Below are 24,413 nucleotides of genomic sequence, written 5' to 3'. Positions count from 1 at the left end.
ACCTAGTAATGGTGCAATTTTGGAAATGATTATGTAAGTTCCAGAATTTATATTTACACATAAATTACTGCATGTTGGCAGTGCAGTAAAGGGTGCTTGGTCCCTGACTGTACATTCTCTCTCAGGAAATCATTGAGATGCGCATTTTACCCTCAGGGCCCAAGAAAACGACTATCAGGTGGGTGATGTGGCAGTAAGGGGGCCACTGGTAAAGCACCCTATAGCAGGGAGCAGGCTGAGGGATACACGTCTGGTGGCATTTCTGATCTGCAGTATACATGTTAGCTAAGACTGTGCCCAAAACACTGGAAAATCCGGGTTTTTCCTTCTCCCTGTAGTGACCCGAGTTAAAGGCCAGAGGTCCCTCTGGGGGTAGTCCTGAGGGAATCATTGCAGTGTTCCCTTCCTTCCTCCTGGGGACTCAGCATCTCTTCCATCGATGGATCCTGGACGGAGCACCGGCGCATGGCTTCCTATTGGGGCCTCCGTTCCTGCACATACCCCTTCACCCATCCAGGGGGAAGGCCTAGAAATGTCTCCTACTCCAACACCACTGTTTCCCTATAGCTTTGTTTGCCTTCCAATGAATGTGCTAACGTTCATAGGCCATCTTCCTGAATGGATAAAAAAGATACGGTACATATATAATGGAACACTACTCAGCCATGAAAAAGAATAAGATAATGCCATTTGCAGCAACATGGATGGACCTAGCGATTATCATACTAAGTAAAGTAAGTCAGAAAGAAGAAAACAAATACCATATGATATCACTTCTGTGTGGAATCTAAAATATGATACAAATGAACTTACCTATGAAATAAAAAAAGAATCACAGGAGGGCAGGTGGAGGGGTCGGAAGAAAAAAAAAAGAATCACAGACATAGAGAACAGACTGGTGGTTGCCAAGGAGGAGGGGGATTAGAGGAGGGGTGAATTAGGAGTTTGGAATTAGTAGATGCAAACTATTCTATATATGATGGATAAACAGTTCCTAAACTGTGCTAAATGGTTCCTACTGTACAGCACAGGGAACTATATTGAATATTCCATGTTAAACTATCATGGAAAAGAATATACATACATATATATAGAAATCAACCAAACTTGAATAAAACTAAATTTTTTAATTTAAAATCTCCTTGTCAAAAAAAATATTCATTGGTCATCTTTCATGTGCGACCTGTGATATTGACCATCCTCTTGGTTCAGAAAACTAGCATAGGAGCTAAATAAAAAGAGAAATATAATAAAACATACAACTGTATTTTGCATGCAATGGTTTGTGGGTTATGAAAAAATAGCCAACATGTCCATTCTACCTGACTCTATGATGAATGAAAATAATTAAAAGATGTGTATGAATAATATTCTTATAACTGGACAGAATACAAACTTCTTAGACCATTAAAGAAAGCATCATGCTAGAAATGCTTATTTCAGGTGCAGGAACACATTGATCCTCAGTGTATCCTAACACCAACCTCTCATTGCTCTTTTACGTTTATGCATCTACTGCAAACAGTAAAATTGTTTTATTCATTAGTATATTAGTTTCCTGGAGAAGGAAATGGCAACCCGCTCCAGTATTCTTGCCTGGAGAATCCCAGGGACAGAGGAGCCTGGTGGGCTGCCGTCTATGGGGTCGCACAGAGTCGGACACGACTGAAGCGACTTAGCAGCAGCAGCATATTAGCTTTCTGTGGCTTCTGTAACAAATTACCACTAAGTGTTGCTTAAAACAACAGATACTTATTCTCCCAGAGCTCTTGAGGCCAGAAGTCTAAAATCAAGGTGTGAACAGGGCTGCAACCCCTCTGGAGACGCTAGGGAAGAATCTGTTCTTTAATCCTTTCACCTTTTGGTGGTTGCTGGCAGTCCTTACCTGGTCCCCATGTTCACAATGCCTTCTCCTGTGCATGTGTGTGTCTATGTGTGAGTGTGTGTGTTGAGTCACCTTCTACCCCTCTTGGATATCTCCACTCTGAAGACCTCTAAGATTCACCCAGATAATTATGGATTATCTTCTCATTTCGAGACCCTTAATTTAACCACAATCTGCAAAGACCCTTTTTCCAAATAAGGTAACATTTGCAGGTTCCTGGGGTTATGCTCTAATATCTTTGGAGCCACTGTTTAGTCTACTACTATGCGTACTAACAAATTTCACATCAACTTCAGAATTTGGTTAAAATCATCTCTGACAAATAACACAACGTAGAGAAATGTAATAACAGGAAAAGGTATAATTACTACTCATTGAAAATATAAAAGACATTGAATCAACTGATTGTTTTATATGATGTGAAAACTATTTCCCTGTTTCTAATTCTCTCATAAAAATAACTGAGGCATTGTGAAAAGTAACATTTACCTAAGTTATATATAAATTCGCCAGTGATTACTAAACAAATCTAGGTGTCTCTCTCTTTTTTAAATAATAGCGTTGAAAATTATCTGAAGTTGAAGTACACAGAATACCCAAGGCCGCCTCAGACCCAGCTCGTTCCTTCCCCCACATATTAGCAAACTTTGTATTGTCTTTCATCAGGCATGGCAAACCATTACAGGATTAAACATATTGTATTTCAGATGGAGTTTTTGGCCACCCAGGCTATTACCTAGTTTAGAGTAAGACCGGTAAATACACTCTAGTTACAGCCATCCACTTTCTCACATTTTCATAAGCAATACAATTCTAGATTTCTGGTGTCACCCAATGATTTATTTAAGAAATCATGAGTGTGTTGCAGGGCTTCCTCGGTGGCTCAGCTGTAAAGAATCCGCCTGCAATGCAGGAGACATAGGTTCGATCCCTGGGTGGGGAAGATCCCCTGGAGGAGGAAACAGCAGTCTTGCCTGGGAAATCCCATGCACAGAGGAGCCTGGTGGGCTACAATCCATGGAGCAGCAAAGAGTCAGACATGACTGAGCAACTAAACAACAAATGTATTAAAAGAGCAGCAGCAGATTTTGTCCGTCCTGACTATGGCCTTGAAGCCAGAATGACCCAGCTCTGCACTGTACCTCTGCCCCACTCATCGCTGCTTGCCCCAGGTGACCACCTCCTCCGCTTCTCGTCCTTTCCCCCTCATCTCCCCTGACCTCATCTTATTCCTATGTCCAGTAACCAGGTTCCATATTGTACCCACAGATCACCCCTGTGGCTTTGGCAACTTCTACAGACCCCTCCCAGTTTCCTGGGTCTCATCTTCACTGCTTCATTTTCTGCTTGTTGGCATCCTCTGCTGCCAGAAATGAGAGAGACCTGACTCACCCTTGACCTGCAGGAAGTCCCCATGGCCCTGCTGGTCAGCTCAACTCTTCCCTCCTACAGAGGGGACCTTTGGATGTATTTCACTTGAAATGTTGCAAAGACATGGAATCTCCATCCAGGAGATAAACAAGGGTTATCAAGATCTCACATTTAAGCAAGTCAATGAGGTATAGAAAAGTCCTAAGAATTACAAATCAATTTATTTTAATTGGAAACAGAGGAGTTTTCAGTGTCCTATGAACCTCTAAACAATTTTCCCAGAGGAGAGCCTGTGATTTCCAAGTATTCATTGTATTCAAAACAGTTTCTCGACTGGCTCTGTATAGAGCTCATTTCTGACATATGCACCCGTCTTTCTGCCTTCAACCCAAATATCAACAATAAACATATGTAGTGTCTGAACCATATATAATAAATCTTGGCCCTTTTTTTAAAGCCTGTAGGGAAAGAATCAGTACCACGGGTGGGGCTTGAAGAAGAGAAACGATGGCAGCTGTTATCCAATGTGCAAAACTCCCAATTTTATTTTAGCATCTTTACATCTAAATGTATATATGAAAGTAGCAATCCAAAATGAAGTGAGGTTATTGTTCAGATTTGTAAATGCTTTTTTAAAAAAAAATCTCAGATACAAAAAAAAGTTTATTTGAAAGTAATCACCTTTATCATAGGAGTGATTTCGAGCTCAGAGGGAGAGATGAAATTATTTAAGGAGATGAACATAGGAAGGAGAGCCCCAAAAGCCACTGTAGAATTGGTTCACTAACAGGCTTCTCTGATTCCAGTTACTTGGCTGTCCGTGCGAGTGTAACAACACACCACAGCCTGGCCCTCCTTAACTGGCGTGATTTAAAGGAAATCTTCTTAAAACCTCTGGGAGGCGACTGGCTTCATCCGCCATTTCTGAGAATCGTTAGCTGGCTGGTGACTTCCTCCAAGCCATCTTCATGTCCATGAAAGTTATTGATCTATGAGTCATCAGAGCTGCATTTAGCTTTGCCTTTCAAGCTGCCCTCCTGTCTACTCTCAAACCCCACCAGTAAGTGGTCTCTGGAGGCTGGAGGCCCCTGGATGTTTAGTGAAAGCAGTCAAGACCATGGACACGCTCAATGCCCTGCTCCTCTCCCATCTTCCCAGGCCACCTCTCACTCTTGCTTGAAATCACCATCTTAACCTAAAAGAAGCCGACTCGACATTTGATCATAAAAGCACCACAATTCCTACTGACAGGCAACAGAAAAATCACATTTTCTCCCAGTTTTAACAATTCACCTTCTTTCATTTCAGTCACTGCCTCTCTTTACCAACCTTAACCTCATGTTCACCACTTTCTATGTTTTCATATATTTGAATCAATCATTTTTTTCTGCTCTAGAATCTGAAAATCTTGATCTTCCTGAACCGTGAAGCTTTACCTGGCTCCTTGCTACACTGATCCTTATATTCATCATTGTTGCCGTGGCTGACTCTTTTCACCATGGGTGTTAAAGGAGCTCCTGATTAAAGTGCCACTATTATTTTAGAATTTGCAGCCACCTTCTCCTTGTACTTTTTGGTTTATTTTGTTTTTTAGTTAACTTCTATCTCCACAGAATGTACCATTTCATAATTTCTTTGCAAGATCTTAAAAAACTGCCCAAATCACAATGGGATTCTCTAAGCAACAATCTACCAATATCTTTTACATATTTACTGAGTATAATTTATTTAAAACATTTGAATATTTCTGCCTCAAAGAGACAGACATGTTAAGCATCCGAGGAACAGGATGAATCCCCTATGAATTCAACCTCTGTGTGGATCCCCATCATAAAATTAAATTGTTCACACTTGGAGAAAAATGCATTTCTAAAGCATCACTTTGAAAAGCAGACCCCCAAACTCTCTCACCCTGTTCGTATCCTTTGCATGTTTCTGAGTGCTTAGCTCATAAACGTTTCCTACTCTCTCTGGATTTGTGTTTCATGTGCTGTCTTTTGTGAAACTTGAGTGTTATAATTTGTCATTTGAATAAAGCATAGAGTTTATTTATTTTTAAGGCCTATAGTTACAGGGGAAATCTGATTGGATGTATAACTGAATCTGATTTTTCAAGAACAGATGCCTGGACATCTGGGTGTTTAGCAGCTCTGCATGTGGTTTTATGACCAGTGGTTTGAGAAATGCTGGTTTAACCTGGTTCTGACCACCCTGAGTTCACTCCCCTCCCTCCTGCAGGGGGAGCAGAAGGGGATCTGACATCGCCTCCCCCTGGCCAGCCTGCTTGAGGGTAAGAGGTCAGCACAGGCCTTTTGCCCTGCAGTATGGGAGCTTGGTGATGGGCCCTCCCAGCCCCCGTGGCTTCTCTCAAGGTGGGGGAATCGTCTGGAGCAATGGACACTGACTGGCCTCACTGCACCTGTGGCCTCAGCATCATGGTCTTTCGGCCTGTGCTTCAAGGCCTGCATTCCAGGAGGGCCACAGACCACTTGGCACCATGTCCTCCCAGGCCTTTGGAGAAGCCCCGGCTGGCACTGTTGGACTGACTCCATGGGGCCCTGAGGCAGAGTTTCTTAGGACACCCTCTTCCTTGATTGGCAGTGTCCAGATGTGAGCTCCTACATCTTCCTGGAAATGACCTTTTTTTTTTTTTTTGAGATGCAGCCCAGAGGCCAGAGCCTGAGCCTCAGCTGGAGCTGCTAAGGGTTAGATTATGTCCTCCCCCAAATCCACACATTGAATTCCCAGCCCCCGTACCCATAAAACGACTGTGTTTGGAGATAAGCTTTTCAAAGACTTGACTAAACTAAACTGAAGCTGTTAGGGTGGGCCCTAGGCCAATCTGACTGGTGTCATAAGAGAAGGAGATTTGGGCACACAGATGCCAGGCCTGCGCGTGAAGACAAAACAGCAACAAGGAACCATCTCAAGCCTGGGAGAGGCCTCGGCATAGACCAACTCTGACAACGCCCTGACCGCGGACTTCCAGCCCCCAAGGCTGTGAGAGAGACGTGTCTGTTTAACCCCACACTGTGTGGGACTGTGTCCCGGCAGCCATGGCAGTTGGAGCAGATGGGTGCACAGGCTCAGGTTCACAAAGGGTCTGCACCTTTGTTATCCTGCTGTGTCCCAAGGCTTTGCAGAATCTTAACTCTTGGCAGCTGGTGAGTGGCTGTTTTCCTGCATCCCAGTGCTATCAAAGTCTTGGTGACTTTTGCTTGTATTTTCCTATCAGTAAAAAATGTCCATGTTTATCACCCATTTGTTCTTACTCTAATATAAACTGTGTCTTTGGCTTACTTTACTGTTGGGGTGCTCCATTTTTCTTACTGATTTGCTGGAGTACTTTGTAGAGTAAAAACATTGAATTTTATGTCATGTATTTGGCAAATATTTTTTGTTTTTATTTCTTATTGTGTTTCTAATTTGGTATGGGAATGTTTAAATGTTTTACATGTTCAAAAGTCTTTAATTGCACTTATATTTAAAAAATTCTTTTCCCATACATGAATCAGATGGGTGGAAGATTTAACTAAATCTTCAATTTTTAAATGATTTCATGTTTTATTTTTTAATTTTTTAAATCCAATTTTTATTTATTTGGTATCTGGCATGGGAATAAAGATGTCAACTGATTTTTTTCCCAAAGATCTGAATTTTGCTATACAATTTAAAATATAATAATCTAGTCATGGTCCTTTGAACTGAAATGTTTTCTTTTTCCTATATTACTATTTACACATCAAATTCTGGTTTTTGGTTATTATTATGATTCATTGCTCTCTTTTCTTCCTTCCTCAATACTATTGGTATCATCTCACTTATACACAATGACTATACTAATTATATGTATATTAGTATTAATATAATTATACTGCATACTAATTATAGGGCAAATTTCTCTTCATTACTTCTCTTTTTAGACTTTTTCCTGTCTGTTCCTATCTATGAGTTTTAAGTATTTTTTCAGGTTCTCCCAATGACTCATTATTGAAATGTTGCTTGGTAATTATAGTCTACTAATTAAGTGGAAAGAATCGATATCTTGTCTCACTTCATTTAGACCTACTTGTTGACTATGTCTTCAAACTTCTAGATTTAGTCTTAATCATCCTTACCATTTTAGTTAGGACTGTTGCCAGGTATTTTATTTTTTCATCACTATTTTCCTATGAAGAGTCCCAATCACTTATCACTGAATCAAAAGGACAATATTGACTTCTGGATATTCTCTGAATACCACCATTTTGTCAAGTTCTCTTATCAACTCAAACAGGTTTTCCATCGATTCTTACAAAGACTCTGGTTAGATTTATCATCACTCACAGCCAAGATGATTATCTGGAATCATGCTCCTAATTAGAAGTGTGTCTTATTTCTCCTTCATGCTAAAGATTAGAGGTGACAACAGCTGCTTGGCTCATTTTTTAGTGTACATGATTCTTAGTTAGCAAAATGGAGTGTCCATATTTGAGTCTTCTGAGTACAGAGAACATGATTCTGTCCTGGCCACTGTCTGATTATCATCCAGTCAAGAGAATGGTGCTGAGGTAGGTGGTTTGAGGAGCATGGGCCAATTCTCTTATAGTGTAGATTTCCTCCCTGGATCAAACTAGACCCTCAAGAGCCACTCATTTGCTCCCAGTGTCTCAGGCCCCCAGAATTGCCTTCCCAGAGTTGTGTACCCCTCCCTTAACTACATGTATCAGTTCAGTTCAGTTCAGTCGCTCAGTCGTGTCTGACTCTTTGCGACCCCATGAATTGCAGCACGCCAGGCCTCCCTGTCCATCACCAACTCCTGGAGTTTACTCAAACTCATGTCCATTGAGTTGGTGATGCCCTCCAGCCATCTCATCCTCTGTCGTCCCCTTCTCCTCCTGCCTCCAATCCCTCCCAGCATCAGGGTCTTTTCCGATGAGTCAACTCTTCGAATGAGGTGACCAACGTATTGGAGTTTCAGCTTCAGCATCAGATGCATACACATGCATATATGTATACGTGTGTGTGTGTGTGTGTGTGCGCTCAGCTGTATCTGACTCTTTGTGACCCCATGGACAGCCTATTGGTTCCTCTGTCCATGAGATTTCCCAGGCAAGAATATTAGAGTGGGTTGCCATTTCCTCCTCCAGGGGATCTCCCTGACTCAGGAACAGTACCTGCATCTCCTGTGTCTCCTGCATTGGCCGGTGGATTCTTTACCACTGATCCACCTGGGAAGCCCATATGAGTACATACATATGCACATATGTACATACACACATACTCTGAGACACCTGAGAGCAGGTGTCGGAAACCCAGTTGCCAGAATGACAAAGCAGGAACTTACTACTAGGGTGCTGATGTCATAATGGCAGCAAGGGTCACACTAACTGAAATTTGAATCATAAAGCTTTTGGTAGCAGCAAACTGCAAGTTTTGCGTTGTCTCAGATTGTGTGAGTACGTGTCAGTAGAAAGAGGTCCGAACTTAAAATCTGGAACCATGTCCTCCATCTCAGCTCTGACACCAATGAACCCTTTAGAGGTTTACAGAGCCTGTGAAGTTCCCTGACATCTCCATAGCACTTCCTACACATGAAGGAGGTTAGATACGTGACTCTTTCAAATTCTTTACTTATATCTTATCAGAAATCCCAAAGGTTCATGAACATCAGAAAAGAAATTCCCACCCATTATTAAATCATGTCCCTCTACAGAAGAGTATTTTTGGTGTCAGTTCTAGGAAGTCTTGTAGGTCTTCATAGAATCATTTAATTTCAACTTCGTCAGCATTAGAGGTTGGGGCATAGACTTGGATTACTGTGATGTTGAATGGTTTGCCTTGGAAACAAACCAAAAGCACTGTCATTTTTGAGACTGCAATCAAGAATTGCATTTTGGACTCTTTTGTTGACTATAAGGGCTACTCCATTCTTTCTCAGGGATTCTTGCCCACAGTAGTAGATATAGTGGTTATCTGAATTAAATTATCCCATTTCCGTCCGTTTTAGTTCACTGATTCCTAAAATGTTGATGTTCACTCTTGCCATCTCTTGTTTGACTCATTTGAAAAGACCCTGATGCTGGGAAAGATCAAGGGCAGGAGAAGAAGGGGGCGACAGAGGACGAGATAGTTGGATGGCATCACTAACTCAATGGACATAAGTTTGAGCAAACTCTGGAAGATAGTGAAGGAAGGGAAGGATGGCATGCTGCAGTTCATAGGGTGGCAGAGTTGGACACAACTTAGCTCCTGAACAACAACAACAAAAGAATTATCTAAATTTCCAATGTTGCCACTAGGACTACATAAGTGAGTGAAAAAAATTTTTTCAAGAGTGAGTGAAAAAAAAAATCAAGATTAAAAAATTAAGGGACAGGGACTTCCTTGATGGTCCAGCAGTTAAGACTTTGGGTTTCCAGTCCAAGGGGTACAGGTTTAATCCTTAGTTGGGGAACTAAGATTCCACATGCCATGCAGTACGGCCAAAAAAAAAAAAAAAGGTGGGGGGAAGTAGGACAGCTGGACTTCCCATCTACATCAGAGGAAATGATATTATAATTTCACACCCATTCCATCAACAAGAACATGGGCACAACAGACATTAGGGCTTTTCAGAAAGGGTAGAATTAATGTTTCTGATTTACAAGCAGGTGCCACTCGAACACACACTTTCGTCACCCCTCATTTTTTTTCATAAATAAGATCAGAAGCTATGAACAGCCAACTATTTCTAATGCTTTTGTAACACATGATCACTTTAATTCTGTAATGAGTGTCTCAAGTTTTTCGTGCAGGGCACCAGAAAACTGGCCCACCTTTTCTTCTTTTCTATAAAACTGAAAGGTTGGAACGCAATTGACCTTGCACTCTCTCACTAGTTGTTCGCACTCGTCGGCATCCACTTCCAGGAACACCACATCCTCATGCTTCAGGGACAGGGTCTGGAAGAAGGACTTGATGGTCTTGCAGGGCTGGCACCACGTGGCCGAGAAGTCCACGACCACCAGCTGCTCCCCAGCTTCCTTTAGCGCCACCTCAAAGTCTTCTTTGCTCAGGATCACCTTCACCATGTCCTCATCCAGGAACTCTGCGTCTTCCTCTGACTGCAGGCTATTGCCTCCTGGGGGCCAGACCGTGTCCTCTAAGGACTTGGGGGTCTCACCCTCCTCGGGCAGAATGGTTTTGGCTGAGGACTTGGGGGTCTCACCCTCCTTGGGCAGAATGGTTTCGGTTGAGGACTTGGGAGTCTGACCCTCCTTGGGCAGAATGGTTTTGGCTGAGGACTTGGGGGTCTCACCCTCCTTGGGCAGAATGGTTTTGGCTGAGGACTTGGGGGTCTCACCCTCCTTGGGCAGAATGGTTTCGGCTGAGGACTTGGGGGTCTCACCCTCCTTGGGCAGAATGGTTTTGGCTGAGGACTTGGGGGTCTCACCCTCCTTGGGCAGAATGGTTTCGGCTGAGGACTTGGGGGTCTCACCCTCCTTGAGTAGAATAGTTTGGGTTGAGGACTTGGGAGTCTGACCTTCCTTGAGCAGAGTGGTTTCAGCTGAGGACTTGGGGGTCTCACCCTCCTTGGGCAGAATGGTTTCAGCTGAGGACTCAGGGATCTCACCCGCCTTGGGCAGAATGGGTTCGGCTGAGAACTTGGGGGTCTCACCCTCCTTGGGCAGAATGGGTTCGGCTGAGGACTTGGGGATCTCACTCGCCTTGGGCAGAATGGTTTCTGCTGAGGACTTGGCGGTCTCACCCTCCTTGGGCAGGATGGTTTTGTCTGAGGACTTTGGGGTGTCACCCTGCTTGGACAGAATGGCTTTGGTTGTAAACTTGTGGGTTTTACTCTTCTTGGGCAAACTGAATTTTGCTGGAAAATTGGGGGTATTGCCCTGCTTGGGTGAGATGTTTTTTTCTGAAGAAGTGGGGATGCCCACCTGATTGAGCAGGGTGGTTTTGAGTGGGAACTTGGGGGAGACAGCCTGCCGTGATGAAATGATTTTGCCTGGGAAATTCGGGGAATCGGTCTGCTTGGGTGAGAGGATTTGGTTTGGGGAGTTAGGGGAGTCAGCCTGTTTAGGTGAAATGATCTTGGCGGGGAACTTGGGGGAGTCAGCCTGCCATGATGGATTGATCTTGGCTGGGAAATTGGGGGAGTCAGCCGGCCATGATGGAATGACTTTGGCTGAGGAGTTGAAAATGTCACCCTCTTTTGTCGAGATGGTTTTTTCTGAGAATTTGGAGGCATAAGACTGATTGGGCAGAATGGTTTGGATTGGGAAGATGGGGGCATCAGCCTTCTTGGGCAAAATGGTTTTGGCTGAGGGCTTGGGGGTGTCACCCTGCTTGGGCGAGGTGGGTTTTTCTGAAGACTTGGGGGTGTTGGCCTGCTGGTGCAGGGTGGTTTTACTGGGGGGATTGAGAATGACACCCTTTTTTGGCAGGATGGTTTTTTCTGGGAAATTGGGAATGTCACCCTGCTTTGGTGAAATGGTTTGGGTTGAGGAACTGGGGGAGGCAGCCTGCTTGGGCAAGATGTTCTTCTGGGGGGAATTGAGAATTTCCCTCTTTTTTGATAGGATGGTCTTTTCTGGGAAACTGGGAGTGTCAGCCTGCTTGGACGGGACGGCTTTTGCTGAGGAATTGAGAAAGTCTCCCTGCTTGGGCAGGGCAATTTGGGCTGGAGAGCTGGGGGTGTCACTGCTCTGCTCAGGTGGGAGTGTGTGCACGGCCTGCAGGGCTTCGGATGCCCCCACATGTGTACGTTGAACATTGCTGACCTCGTGGACAAAGGCCTCCAGGGTGTGTGCTGGGACCTGGAGAGTCACATGGCTGGACATAACCTGTAATAATGGATTTTCTGAAGAAAAAGGTAAAAAAAATAAAAATGTCAGAGAAGAAACAAAAGCATTCTGATCATCTACTCCAAGGAAGACGGGCAGGCGTCCTTCTTAGAGTACATGAAGGTAGTCTTCTAACTGATACAGTCATTTGCATACTCATATTCCACACAAACCAAACAGCATGTGATTACATGTAATCTTCACCTAGGTTGTTTTTCCTTTAACTACAAACTTCTCTGCTTTGCTTGACACTGCAGCTGACCCCCTAAGCACACAGGTCCCCAAAGCAGCCCCCTTCCCTCCTCCTGACCTTTATCCTCACCTTCATTTGTTTCTGCTTGGTTGTCTGACCTCATTTCCGGTTCCTCCAGGAACCCAGCTTCATCGCTTTCCATTTCCAGTTCCTGGTCTCTACCCACCCCTACTTCACAGGTGCCTCATGGCACCAGCAAGGCCATCCCCTTCGAACTTCTCCAACCAAACATCATACATCGAGTAACAACCTGTACTGGGATGGAACCTACAGCCGGCCTGCCCTCTCTGTTTTCACAAGTGTCCCATTTGAGAGCTTCATGACACTCTGGGTTTTGGGGCTGCTGTGTGTGGGGGGGGGGGGGCCATGCCCAGTCCCCGCAATGAATTCACAGGCATTATTCCCTACAACAAACCACTGAGGTAAGTCCCATTGTGATCTCCACCTTACAAGTGAGAAAACTCAGCCTTAGAGAAGTTATGGGACCCACTCAAGGTCACAGAGCTCATCTGTGGGGCAGGTTCCGAGCCCACACTCCTGATACTGGGCTGGGCTGCCTGCTGAGTGCCCCATCCAGGGGGATGACTTGAAACCACCTTTGATATCCCCTTTCTCCAGGACTCCCCAGTCCCAGCCTTCTCTTTATGACTCGGCCACCACAACCATCTACTAAGGTCTCCTCTGTGATCTCCTCAAACTGTGGTGCTGGAGAAGACTCTTGAGAGTCCCTGGGACTGCAAGGAGATCAAAATAGTCAATCTAAAAGGAAAACAACCCTGAATATTCATTGGAAGGACAGATGCTGAAGCTGAAGCTCCAATACTTTGGCCACCTGATGCAAAGAGCCAACTCTTTGGAAAAGACCCTGATGCTGGGAAAGACTGAAGGCAGAAGGAGAAGAGGGCAACAAAGGATAAGATGGTTGGATGGCACTACTCATTCAATGGACATAACTTTGAGTAAACTCCAGGAGACAGTGAAGGACAGGGAAGCCTGGTGTGCTGCAATTGGGGTCAAAGTGTCTGACACAACTGAATGACTAAACAACAACAACAACGTCTCCTCTCAACTACATTACCCTCTTCTGCGAAGTCCTACTTGCTGGTCAGATGTCCGGTTTGGATGTTGGGAAGGGAGATTACGACACGGAGGAGTTCCCTAACTGAGAAAAGGCAGTAGTGAGGACATGGCCCCCCATCCATGTGACAGAGAAGCCTGGCCTCCCCTCTCCAGGCAGAAGCTTCAGCAAGGACCCAGGTCGGATGTGGTCAGAGGAAAGCTAGATGCGAAGGAGCATCTGCCTCCCGCACCACCTGGAAGGCTAGGAAATGCCACAGCCATGTGGGCTCCATGTGCCCATGGCAGCAGGGGTGATGGGCAGATTGCTGGGCCAGGGAGGTCCTCACATTCCAAGTGGGACTGTGATGTTCTAAGACTTGAGCTTCTCTTCTAAACAGGAGAAGCTCAAGAAGAACAAAGAAGCCACAGTGCAGGGGGATTTGCGGCGAGAGGCAAGGACAAGAGGCACAGGCTTGACCAGTGGGCCCCAACCCCAGCCAGCCTCCTCCATCCTTAACTGTTCCCAGTTCCAGGACCAGGCCAGACCAACTGCCTCACCTGGGAACCAGCAGGAGGCGGGAGGCTCAGGAACAGCAAGTCCATACAGCCCTGTGTACCCACAACCAGCCAGAGTTCGCACAGCCCTGTATACCCACATATTATGGGAAAAGGGCAGGAATCAGCAGACAGAGCTGTCAGCAGAGTAAAACTGTGTTCCTTAGGCTGAAATCCCCCAGGAGCATGGTATCTATAATTGATCAATATATTAATATGTAATTAATCATTAATAATACCACACTGCATGTTTGAACATTGCTAAGAGAGATCTTAAAAGTTCTCATCACAAGAAAAATAAATTTGTAACTATGTGTGGTGACAGATGTTAATTAGACTTACATGGTGATCATTTCACAAGATACACAAATATAGAATCATTATGTTGTACATTTAAACTAATATGTGTTAATTATATCTCCATTTTAAAAGTTTTTTAAAAATCTTAATTGAAAAAGAAAAACATATAACAGAAGCTAACATTTGGCTCCTCCTCTCTTCCTAGTCTGGGCTTCCTTGGTGGCTCAGTGGTAAAGAATCCACCTGCCAATGCAGGAGATGTGGGCTTGATCCCTGGTCCAGGAAGATCCCCAGGAGAAGAAATGATAGCCCACTCCAGTATTCTTGCCCTAGGAAGTTCTAAGGACAGAGGAGCCTGGTGGGCTACATCCAAGGAGTCACAAAAGAGTCAGACACAATTTAGTGACTGAACAACAACAGTTCTTCCTAGCCTATGGTTTTATGTGACTTACTAACTTCCTGGGCGTCGGTTTCCTCATTTGTAGAATGGGTGCAATCATGGTATCTCGTGATAAAGGGATTGTGAAAACAGAAGGTCGTGTGATATAAAACACCTGCTGCAGCAGCTGAGGCAAAGCAGGTCACTATACTCGAGTGTCTTGTTTATGAGCATCGGCTCTGTGGCAGGACTCAAAGACGTGTTCTCTGTCGAGTGAAACCTGTGCAGCCCACTCAGGAGACCCCTCAGGTGTCGAAGTCTGTGTACACATGGCCCCGCTGGTTGCCCAGAGTCCCCATGGACAGTTCCTCACGAATATGGTGGATATCGTACCTTGTATGACACCTTCGGGGCAGGGGTTTTGGGAACTCAGAATCTTGCTTGGGTTTTCTGACAGCAATCTGGTGCATCTATCACAGAGCATACAGCAGAGCCAAGGATCAACCGATGAGCAAACGGCAGGATTTCTGAAACAGGACATGCAGACATTGCCCCTCTCCTTGGTGGGATGAATAACTACAAAGAACATCACATCTGTTCAGCTCTGGTTTTACAGCCAGAGGAGTCTGTACCAAACTTCAGAAAAAGAGTCCCTTCTGAGGCTTTTGAGATTCCAGAATTGTGGTTAAGGGTACACTTGAATTACACTCTGCATCTTATCTACGAGGAAACTGAAGCTTAAAGACATAGGTCTTCCAACCCCTCTGCCCACTGCCAGCAACTGACTTAAAAAATTCCAATTATTCAACCCAACATTATAGTAAGAAAAAGACAAACTTCATAAAACTTAAAATATTTATTAGTATGAATCAGTGTGCATTAAACCAAAAATAACAGATACAATTGGACGTGGAAGGCAGTGCTTTACTACAGAATGCAAGGTGGACACGTAGGTCCTAAGGTCTGCAGCGGTGTCTTCTATACGTGAGAACTGGGTCCAGCCCAGACACAGGCCCCTTATGAAAACACGAGGGAGGGGGCGGTGTACACAATCAAGTGCTGACACTGGATCTCTGGGTCTGGTTTTAGTAACGAAGGTTAAACCAGAACCTAACGGGGCTGAATGTGGCTCAGAGCCCTTTCTTTCACTCGTTATTCAAGTTGTGATGAGTGTCGCAGAGTAGAGAGAAGCAGGGCCCTGAGGGTAGCCTATTGGGCCATCACAGGTCACGTTCCTCAACCTCAGGGGACACATCTCGGTCACCTGAGCCCCCCTGGGTCCTCCACGGGGTCCAGCCCTTTGCTTGGCTAAAGACTGGCTTCAGCTCTCCAGACTTCTCTGGTCTGCCAAAGTCCCCTGACACACCTCTCCCCACTATAAAGATGTCAGCTCAATTACGAGCATGCAGCGTTGGCACAATTCCACTGCCACCTGGGAGAATTCCCATGGGGAGACAATCCCCCTGAGAGCCCATGCCCGATTTACAGGATTGAGTCACGAGCCACACTCAGCCAGGGAAATGGATCACATGTCACTGTAACAAATCTGAAGTTGTATTTACACACGTGTGCATATGTACCACATGGGAGAGGAAGGAAAACAGAAGAGCACATCTGGGGAAACTGGGGGAAGGACGCTGCTGGACAACTGGGAAGAACACTAATGTCCAGGCCTTTACATCACATCGCACGGTTATGGTTCAGAGATTAGCATAGTCAGAAAGTAATCTCAAGGCAAAATAAAGGAAGATAAGCAAGGCTCCTTGTGGACAAGGCTCGAGCCTCCGTCTTCAGAAAAGACCCCACGTTCCTGTGAATGTCTATGTGCCCGAGGGCTGTCTTCTCTTTCCACAACTGCTCCAAGGAGTGACTACAGGCACATGGCCAGCTGATGCCTTGAAAAGTTAAGGCTGCACAGAAAGGCAAACAAGTGGCTCCCACCCACATGGGCTTCTGAAACTAAGCCATAGGCTCACGGGTGGGTAGCCTGCTATGCGTGGTTAAGACAAGCTCTTTTATGCAAGATGGGAGCGCTGAACATCCAGCCCAAAGCTGCAAACTCCTCCGGGCCATGCACCTCCTTAGCTAGGCAACCTTGTCTAGAGACAAGCTCTGGTCCTTGGGGACTGCCAGATGATGAAAGATTCCAAAATAAGCCTGCATGCCACCTGGAACGAGGTCACTTGAATGTGCAACCCACATTTTTTTAAACTTTGTTAAGAGGCAAGATAATGGCTCAGCCTGCAAGCAGAATCATGGAGCCCATAATGTTGACAAGGTGCACAAAATCCTTAAAACCCTGCAAAGGCCCTACCAAAGTGTCTAAGTTCCAATTTGCCAACAGTTTTAGGGAAACCTGTCTGGAGTTTAAACTCTTGAACCAAAAGTAAGTGTTTTCAGCTTCCATGTCCTAAGATTGTCAAATGATTCTCGCAAGCTGAGTGAAGTGGTAAGAGCATCAAATTGACAACATATTCTCAAGTTGAAAAAAACCTAAGTCTGAGATTTCAAACTGTTTTCTTCATTGCAGCCCATGTGAAGAAGTGTGAATGGGGCTCTGATCTCACAAGGACCCTCACTTTTTTTGATGGTAGGATCAGTATCCCCAACGATCAAGGGCTGGTGGGACCAGCATGGCAGGGCTCAAGAATGGCTCACACCAAGTTACAGAAAGTTCAAGGTCTTTCATTGGCTCATGATCTCTTTCTTGATTTCTACATTGTAGGTCTTCAATGAATGTTTGTTGAGCCTTGAAGGTATCAACTGGCCCTGTTACCGCACTACCTGGTCAGCCACATCTTACCCGACAAAAGGCACCAATCTGAATCTCCTCCAAGGTTCACTTCCTATCCTGAGCCTTCCTAGGAAAACAACCACTTGTCCATCCCAGGTTTTTATCAAAATTAGAAAGAAAACAGGATGTGAACTTTCAATAGGGACAATTTTCTTCCCTTCCACTGGATTCAGAATTAAAGATATTCACTGGGATTCCCAGGTGGCTCAGTGGTAAAGGATCCGCCTGACAATGCAGGAGACATAAGAGATGCTGGTTCGGTCCCTGGGTCGGGAAGATCCCCTGGAGGAGGAAATGGCAACCCACTCCAGTATTCTTGCCTGAAGAATCCCAAGGATGGAGGAGCCTGGCGGGTTACAGTCCATGGGGTCGCAAAGAGTCAGTTACGACTGAGTACAAAACAATTCATTGAGCTGACAGGGAGTCTGAAAAGGGAAGATTCATCAGAGCCCGTTTGCAGCTAACAGGCACTCCAGAGGTAGACCTCTGTTCAACCTTAATACCCACCCCACCAAAGCTTGGCCTCTTTTAAAGACCCTCTGATTTCGTAGTTTGGGGCGGGGCAGGGAGGAGGGGCAGGCACAGGGGTGGGGGGTGGGGTGTCTAGAATCTTACTGTGCCGGTACTTCTTCTGGCTGGCTTTCCTGTAATCAATTATTCATTGATATTGTTTAATATGAGAAGTTTGCCCTACAATTTAGATTCAAACATCCTCCAGGTAATTTGTTCCAGGGATATGGCACTATGTCACACTCTCTTAGTAAAATAACACTCTGTGCGAAACTTCCCTAAGAGAGTGGGGATTTATTACCCTGCAGGTCATGCAAACCAGGTGGTCTCTGGAATAACATTTATATCCTGCATTTGTCACTGCTTACACGGTAATGACTCTAAATGACTTCCAACACCAGGCCTCCAGCTCCCAGCACAGCATGAAATACTGTAGTTGGGTTCGGTTAGTCGGTTTATATGACCAAGGCTTAGAAAAATGTTCATGGAGTAAAGGTCAGAGATGTAGACAACAGTTCCTAATACATCTTTCTCCACTTTCATAACAAGCTCAAGTTCTACTGTAGATGGTCCAATTACACCTCACTGAAAGGAAAATTAAGGGGACCTTTCAGAAAAGGTTGGTGGAATAACTAAGGCAATAGCACTGAAGAAGTTCCTGACATTTGATTAGAAACAGGAAATCAGAATGGAACACCACTTTAGAATCTCACACACATAAGCCAGTAAAACTTTTGTACAAATTTAAGAATATTTTAAGGCTTTAAAAAAAAAAAAACTCAACTCTACTTAATACCTAAAATCCGTTCCCTCTGAGTGAATTTCACACACCAAAGGCCCTTCTGTGGCGGGGTGGTGGGTGTTCCCAGAGTTTCCCAGAATCCTTTTCCAGGGACACTTCCTGCCCTGTTCTCTGCGGGGCTCTCCTCCCTCTGAGCCAGGGGCCAGACCACCAAGGCGGGAGGCCCCGAGGCAGCGCCCAGGGAGGGAGCTCCGGCCTCTTCAAGTACAGGGGACCCAGCCCCGGTTCAGCAGCACCGCCGGCCGGCCTGCGAGGTTGGCTTCACCAGTTTGATGGATCCACTGTTTCCATTTTCATGGGGGTCCAGGGGTGGAATCTGGCGACCTGCAAGGAAGGGAGGCCAAGGGTGAGTTGTTGTTCCCAGCTGACCCCCTGTACAGATGGGGGCCTGCTCCCGCACCCCCAGGTCACGTGCACAACCTGCGGGCTGCAACCAGGTGGAGGGGCTACCTCTCCCAGTGTCCCCCTACCACGCCACCCCCCGGCCAGGGCTGTGTGACGTCAAACATAGACGGTAAAGGAAAGGTAAAACCAGCTTTCTCCACACAGGCATCAGCATACTGCTCGCTCCCAGCCTTCCCCCATCCGCCCACTGGAACGACTGCCTCTCAGTTTCAACAGCAACAGTGAGGCCTCAGCTTCTTAAAATAGACCTGGCTGGGGAACTGCGATGGTCCCAGCAACGCTGCGTATTAACACTGGGTTTCCATCCCTCATCCTGCCAACTCACTCAGAGCGTTAAGGGGGAAAGCCTCTAGAGACATTTTTCACAGGAAGTAGTATCTTAATACCATAAACAAGCAGAGCAAAATGTTAGTCACTCAGTCGTGTCTGACTGCTTGTGACCCCATGAACTGTAGCCCACCAGGCTCCTCTGTCCATGGGACTGATTCTCCAGGCAAGAATACTGGAATGGGTTGCTGTTCCCTTCTCCAGGGGATCTTCCCGACCTAGGGATCGAACCTGAGTCTCCTGCATTGGCAGGCGGATCCTTTACTTCTGAGCCACCAGGGAAGTACTGCATGCAATACACTTATGATTTCTTAAGTCATAAAACTGTGCTGCTGGAGAAGACTCTTGAGAGTCCCTTGGACTGCAAGGAGACCAAACCAGTCAACCCTAAAGGAAATCAACCCTGAACATTCATTGGAAGGACTGATGCTGAAGCTTCAATATTTTGGTCACTTGAGCTGACTCACTGAAAAAGACCCTGATGCTGGAAAAGACTGAAGGCAGGAGGAGAAGGGGGTGACAGTGAATGAGATGGTTGGATGGCATTACCAATACAATGTACATGAGGCTGAGGAAACTCCAGAAGATAATGAAGGAAGGGAAGCCTGGTGTGCTGCAGTCTATGGGGTTGCAAAGAGTCAGATTGACTTAAGCGACTGAACAACAATAATGAGGCAAGCCCCTTAAAAAGAGCAGGAAGCCACCAGCACTGTGGAAACACACCGAGAACTCAGATCCTGTGGTCTGAGTTACCTGAAACTTACTGAAAGCTTAAACATACTTACACAAAAGAAGAGTTCCAGAAAATGCCATAGCATTCGGTACCAAGGCGATCACCTTGGAACCCTGTTGAATCAGTATTAATTACATGGGCACAGAATAGGGCAAACACACACACACACACACATCTGAAAAGGCTCTGGGCATCCGAGCATGTCTGTGCTGTTACAAAATGTCCTCTGAGAGCACAGTCTCCACACAGGTCCTCTGGAGGATAAATCCCACAGCAGGGTGTTTATTTTAATAAGGTTTGGATTGTGCAAGATCCTGCTCAGGAAAAGCTAAAAGACTTTTTTTTTTTTTTTTGAGTTCTGTCTTCCTGAAAGCTGACAGCCCAGAGAAAAAGCAGGTTTTGTAAATGATTCCTCAAGAACAAAGTTATGGGAGAAAACCAATTCCAAGCCTGTAAACTGTGGTGGCTCTGGACTAGGACTGTGACGCTTTTATACACAACAAAAATAAAACAGCACACTCAGCGGCAGCTGTCCTGGGGACCAGCCGCTTCCTGAACAGGCCTGGCGTCTTCTTCCTGCCAAGCTGCTGTCTGGGTGCTTCCCTTGCTCACTCCGGCCCCAGGATCTACCAGGCTCCACTTTGGTTGGATGGGTGGTAGAGGGGCTGGTACCTGCCTGTCACTTCCATTTCTCAATTCTGATTTTCTGAATTATCCAGAGAAGTAGACTGACTATGCTTACCTGCTTCCCTAGTGGCTCAGATGGTAAACAATCTGCCTGCAAGAAAGAATCAGCAGATCCCTGGGTCAGGAAGATCCTGTAGAGGAAATGGCAACCCACTCCAGCATATTCTTGCTTGGAGAATCCCATGGACAGAGGAGCCTGGTGGGCTACAGTCCATGGGGTCACAAAGAGTCGGACACGATTGAGTGACTAACACACTAACAAACTGACTTTGTTTACTGGGACTCAGCAGCATTTGCTCTTAATCACGATCTCCCAGTCTCTCTATTTGGCGCGTGGGGTCCTCTCTGACCCACTGCAGAGCTCACGATCAGGTGGCCCTGCCCCAGGAATACAGAATGGGGCTGGCACCACACTTGTGACACCTGAGGTCATCCTCTGAACTGTCCTTTTGCTGCCATCAAGAAGACAACATTGGGACTGCGAGATAACCTGGAATATTAGCATCTAGACCTAGGAAGGCGCTAACACTCTGTGCAGGATGAGCATGGCGTAGGATTCAGGAAGTGGATTCAGTCAGGATGCTGGCAGGAAATCCTGATCAGGGATAATAAGAGTGCCATGGAGAGAAGTAGAAAATAGGGAGGGAAGGAGGACTGCAGAAAGATACCTGGCAGACGTGACAACTGATTGGAGGCAGGAGGGTGAGAGAGGGAGGAAGAAAACTGAAGTTCAAGTCCAGGAGCTGTGGAAACGGTGGTGCCCCAGCAAAGAAGAAAGTAAGGGGCTAGATCACCACTGACCTTAAATCTAAAACACCAAACGTCTTCAATGTGGAGGGGCTTACGTTCCTTTAAAATCATTAGGCTTCCTTGCTATTCAAAGACACCATTTCCCTTCTTAAAAAAAAATGAGGAGACTATATTTGGGGGGAGGGGCAGTTTTAGGTTTACAGAAAAAAATCAAGCATGAAGTTCAGAGAGTCTTCATACACTCCTCCCCCCTCATCCCCAATGTCCTCTATTTTAACACCTGTCATGCATGGGGACCATTTATTACAACTGATGAGCCACTGCTGATCATTAAGTGAAGAAATAAGAAAACAACTCAAGGGACTTCCCTTGTGGTCCAGTGGTTAAGAATCCGCCAGCAAACACAGTGGACACAGGTTCGATCCCTGGTCCAGGAAGAGCCCATATGCTGCAGAGCAACTAATCCCACAAGCCAAGACTACTGAAGCCCACGTGCGGTAGCTGCGGAAGCCAGCACTCCACAACAAGAGAAACGACTGCAGTGAGAAGCCAGAGCCCTGAAACGAAAAGGAGCCCCCGAATGCTGGAGCTAGAGAAAAGCCCACATTCAGCAACAAAGACCCAGCACAGTCAAGAGAAATCAATACTTTAAAAAAACAGCAAATCCATACAAAATGGGAAAAAGTTGAACAGACACTTCACCAGAGGAGACACAAGGATTGATGAACAGGCCCTCAACACTGTTGGTCATCAGAAGATGGATGTCAAAACCACAAGGAGAGAGCATCACATTCCCATCCAAATGGTTGAAATTTAACAACTGGTCGCCCCATCTGCTGGCAAGGAACTGGAGCTACTGGAGCTCTGCGGAATTAGAGGTTGGAAAGAAAAATGCTAAAACCACTTTGGGACACAGGCTGGGGGACCCTTAGAATATGGACTATTGCCTATGAGAGGAGCCAGCCACGCTCCTTCTAGGTGTTTATCCACACAGAAACTTGTGCGTGAAATCTCATCACAGCCTTGCCTGTAATCACTAAAACCTGAAAACCACCCAAATGTGTAGGTGAATGGATTAACAAATTTTTACTCATGCTGTGGCATGCCGTGGGACAATCTTAAATGTCCCTTGGACAGCAAGGAGATCAAACCAGTCAATCCTAAAGGAAATCAACTCTGAATATTCACTGGAAGGACTGATGCTGAAGCTGAAGCTCCAATACTTTGGCCACCTGATGTGAAGAGTTGACTCACTGGAAAGACCCTGATGCTGGGAAAGACTGAGAGCAGGAAAAGGGGGCGACAGAGGATGAGGTAGTTGGATGGCATCACCAACTCAATGGACAGGAGTCTGAGCAAACTCCTGGAGATAGTGGAGGGCAGGGGAGCCTGATGTGCTGCAATTCATGGGGTCACAAGGAGTCAGACACAATTTAGCAACTGAACAACAAACTTGGATCAGGACAAATGACCTAATTGCTCAAATAAAGAAACTGCATGGAGGGAACCTACTGTGAAGGAGAGGCTTAAAAGGCACACCAGCTAATTTTATCACTGTACATGGAGCTTATTTGCATCCTGACCCAAACATACTGTTAAATGCAAACAAATCATTTCTGATAATTATAAGCTACTAAAAATTTGAACATCACAAGTTCAATGTCATTAATATGATAATAGCATTATGACAATGAATGCCACCATGTAATTGCTTTGTTAAAAAAAAGTTGCATACTGAAAATATTTACAGATGAAATGATGTCCTGGATTCCCTTCAAAATAATACAGGTGTGGGGGGAGGGGTAGGCTGAGGGAAGTGTGGGGTAGGGATGAAGGCAGCTTGGTTATGAGTATGGTCTGCCCCATACATCTGCAGGTTCTGTATCCTCAGATCCAACTTACTTCAGACTGAAAATAGTCAAGAAAAAAATTCTGGAAAGTTCCAAAAAGTAAAATTTGAGTTTGCCACACTGGCCACTATTTGAATAGCATTTACACTGTATTTACAACTGCATAGCATTGTTATGGTCTTAGGTATTATTTGCAATCTAAAGATGATTTAAAGTATATGGGAGGATGTGCGTAGGTTATACAAAAATACAATGCCCTTTTATACAAGTGACTGATCATCTTCGGATTTGGTGTCAGTGGTCCCAGAAGCAATCCTCCAAGGGCATCAAGTGATGACTGCACCTGATGTTCATTACATTCTTCAGTTTACTGGTGTATATGTTTACATTTTTCCATAACAAAGTCTTTTTTTTAAGTCCCCTGCAATCTCAACACCAAGAAACAACCACTGTTAACATTCTAACAAGTGTGTTCCCTTTGACTCTGTCCAATATTTACAATTACATAGTCTACGTACTTAGTCTCTCAGTCATGTCTGACTCTATTCGACCCCATGGACTGCAGCCCTCCAGTGTCCTCTGTCCATGAGGATTCTCCAGCTAAGAATACTACAGTGGGTTGCCATGCCTTCCTCCAGGGCATCTTCCCAACTCAGGGATCAAACCCAAGTCTCCCTCAATGCAGGCGGATTATTTACCATCTGAGCCACCAGGGAATGTAGTCTATGGTTCACATTTTATAAAATCAGGATATTATACAAAGTGCCCTGTAATTTCTGTTTCACACACAACAATTTATCTTTTTATGTCAGTAAAGACAGATTTACATCCTTGTTTTTAATCACTAGTTTATACTGGTGTTCCAGCATTATTAAAAAATCATGTCCCAAGTTTTGGGCAGTTAAGTCATTTCCTGTTTTTCACCATCATGAATAAC

At 45.3% G+C, this 24,413-nt stretch overlaps 2 protein-coding genes across 2 annotated transcripts in view; both read right to left on the bottom strand.

Moving 5' to 3' along the window:
• Positions 1-9,829: 9,829 nt before the first annotated feature.
• Positions 9,830-15,269, bottom strand: TXNDC2 (thioredoxin domain containing 2). The gene is made up of 2 exons (XM_061130724.1): positions 15,012-15,269; positions 9,830-12,089 (listed from the first exon to the last, which is right to left on the bottom strand). The coding sequence occupies exons 1-2, from the start codon at positions 15,205-15,207 to the stop codon at positions 9,991-9,993; spliced, it is 2,295 nt and encodes a 764-aa protein (XP_060986707.1). The 5' UTR covers positions 15,208-15,269; the 3' UTR covers positions 9,830-9,990.
• A 190-nt stretch (positions 15,270-15,459) lies between these two features.
• Positions 15,460-24,413, bottom strand: part of RAB31 (RAB31, member RAS oncogene family) — an 82,127-nt gene continuing 73,173 nt past the window's right edge. The window contains exon 7 of the mRNA XM_061131264.1: positions 15,460-19,048. Within this exon, the coding sequence (XP_060987247.1) occupies positions 18,951-19,048 (98 nt within the window). The 3' untranslated portion in view covers positions 15,460-18,950. The remainder of the gene's footprint in view (positions 19,049-24,413) is intronic.

The sequence above is a fragment of the Dama dama genome, chromosome 27, assembly GCF_033118175.1.
Source record: "Dama dama isolate Ldn47 chromosome 27, ASM3311817v1, whole genome shotgun sequence".
Classification (NCBI taxonomy): Eukaryota; Metazoa; Chordata; class Mammalia; order Artiodactyla; family Cervidae; genus Dama; species Dama dama.
Note: the sequence above shows the minus strand (reverse complement) of the source record. Positions and strands in the feature narration are given on the sequence as shown.

Bases quoted from the DNA above. Each gene is read 5' to 3' on its own strand.
- TXNDC2 (XM_061130724.1), bottom strand. From the start codon at position 15,207: ATGTTCTTTGTAGTTATTCATCCCACCAAGGAGAGGGGCAATGTCTGC. The intron at 12,090-15,011 runs GTACGATATCCA...CTTTTTCTTCAG, and splicing joins CCCCGAAGGTGTCATACAAG to AAAATCCATTATTACAGGTT.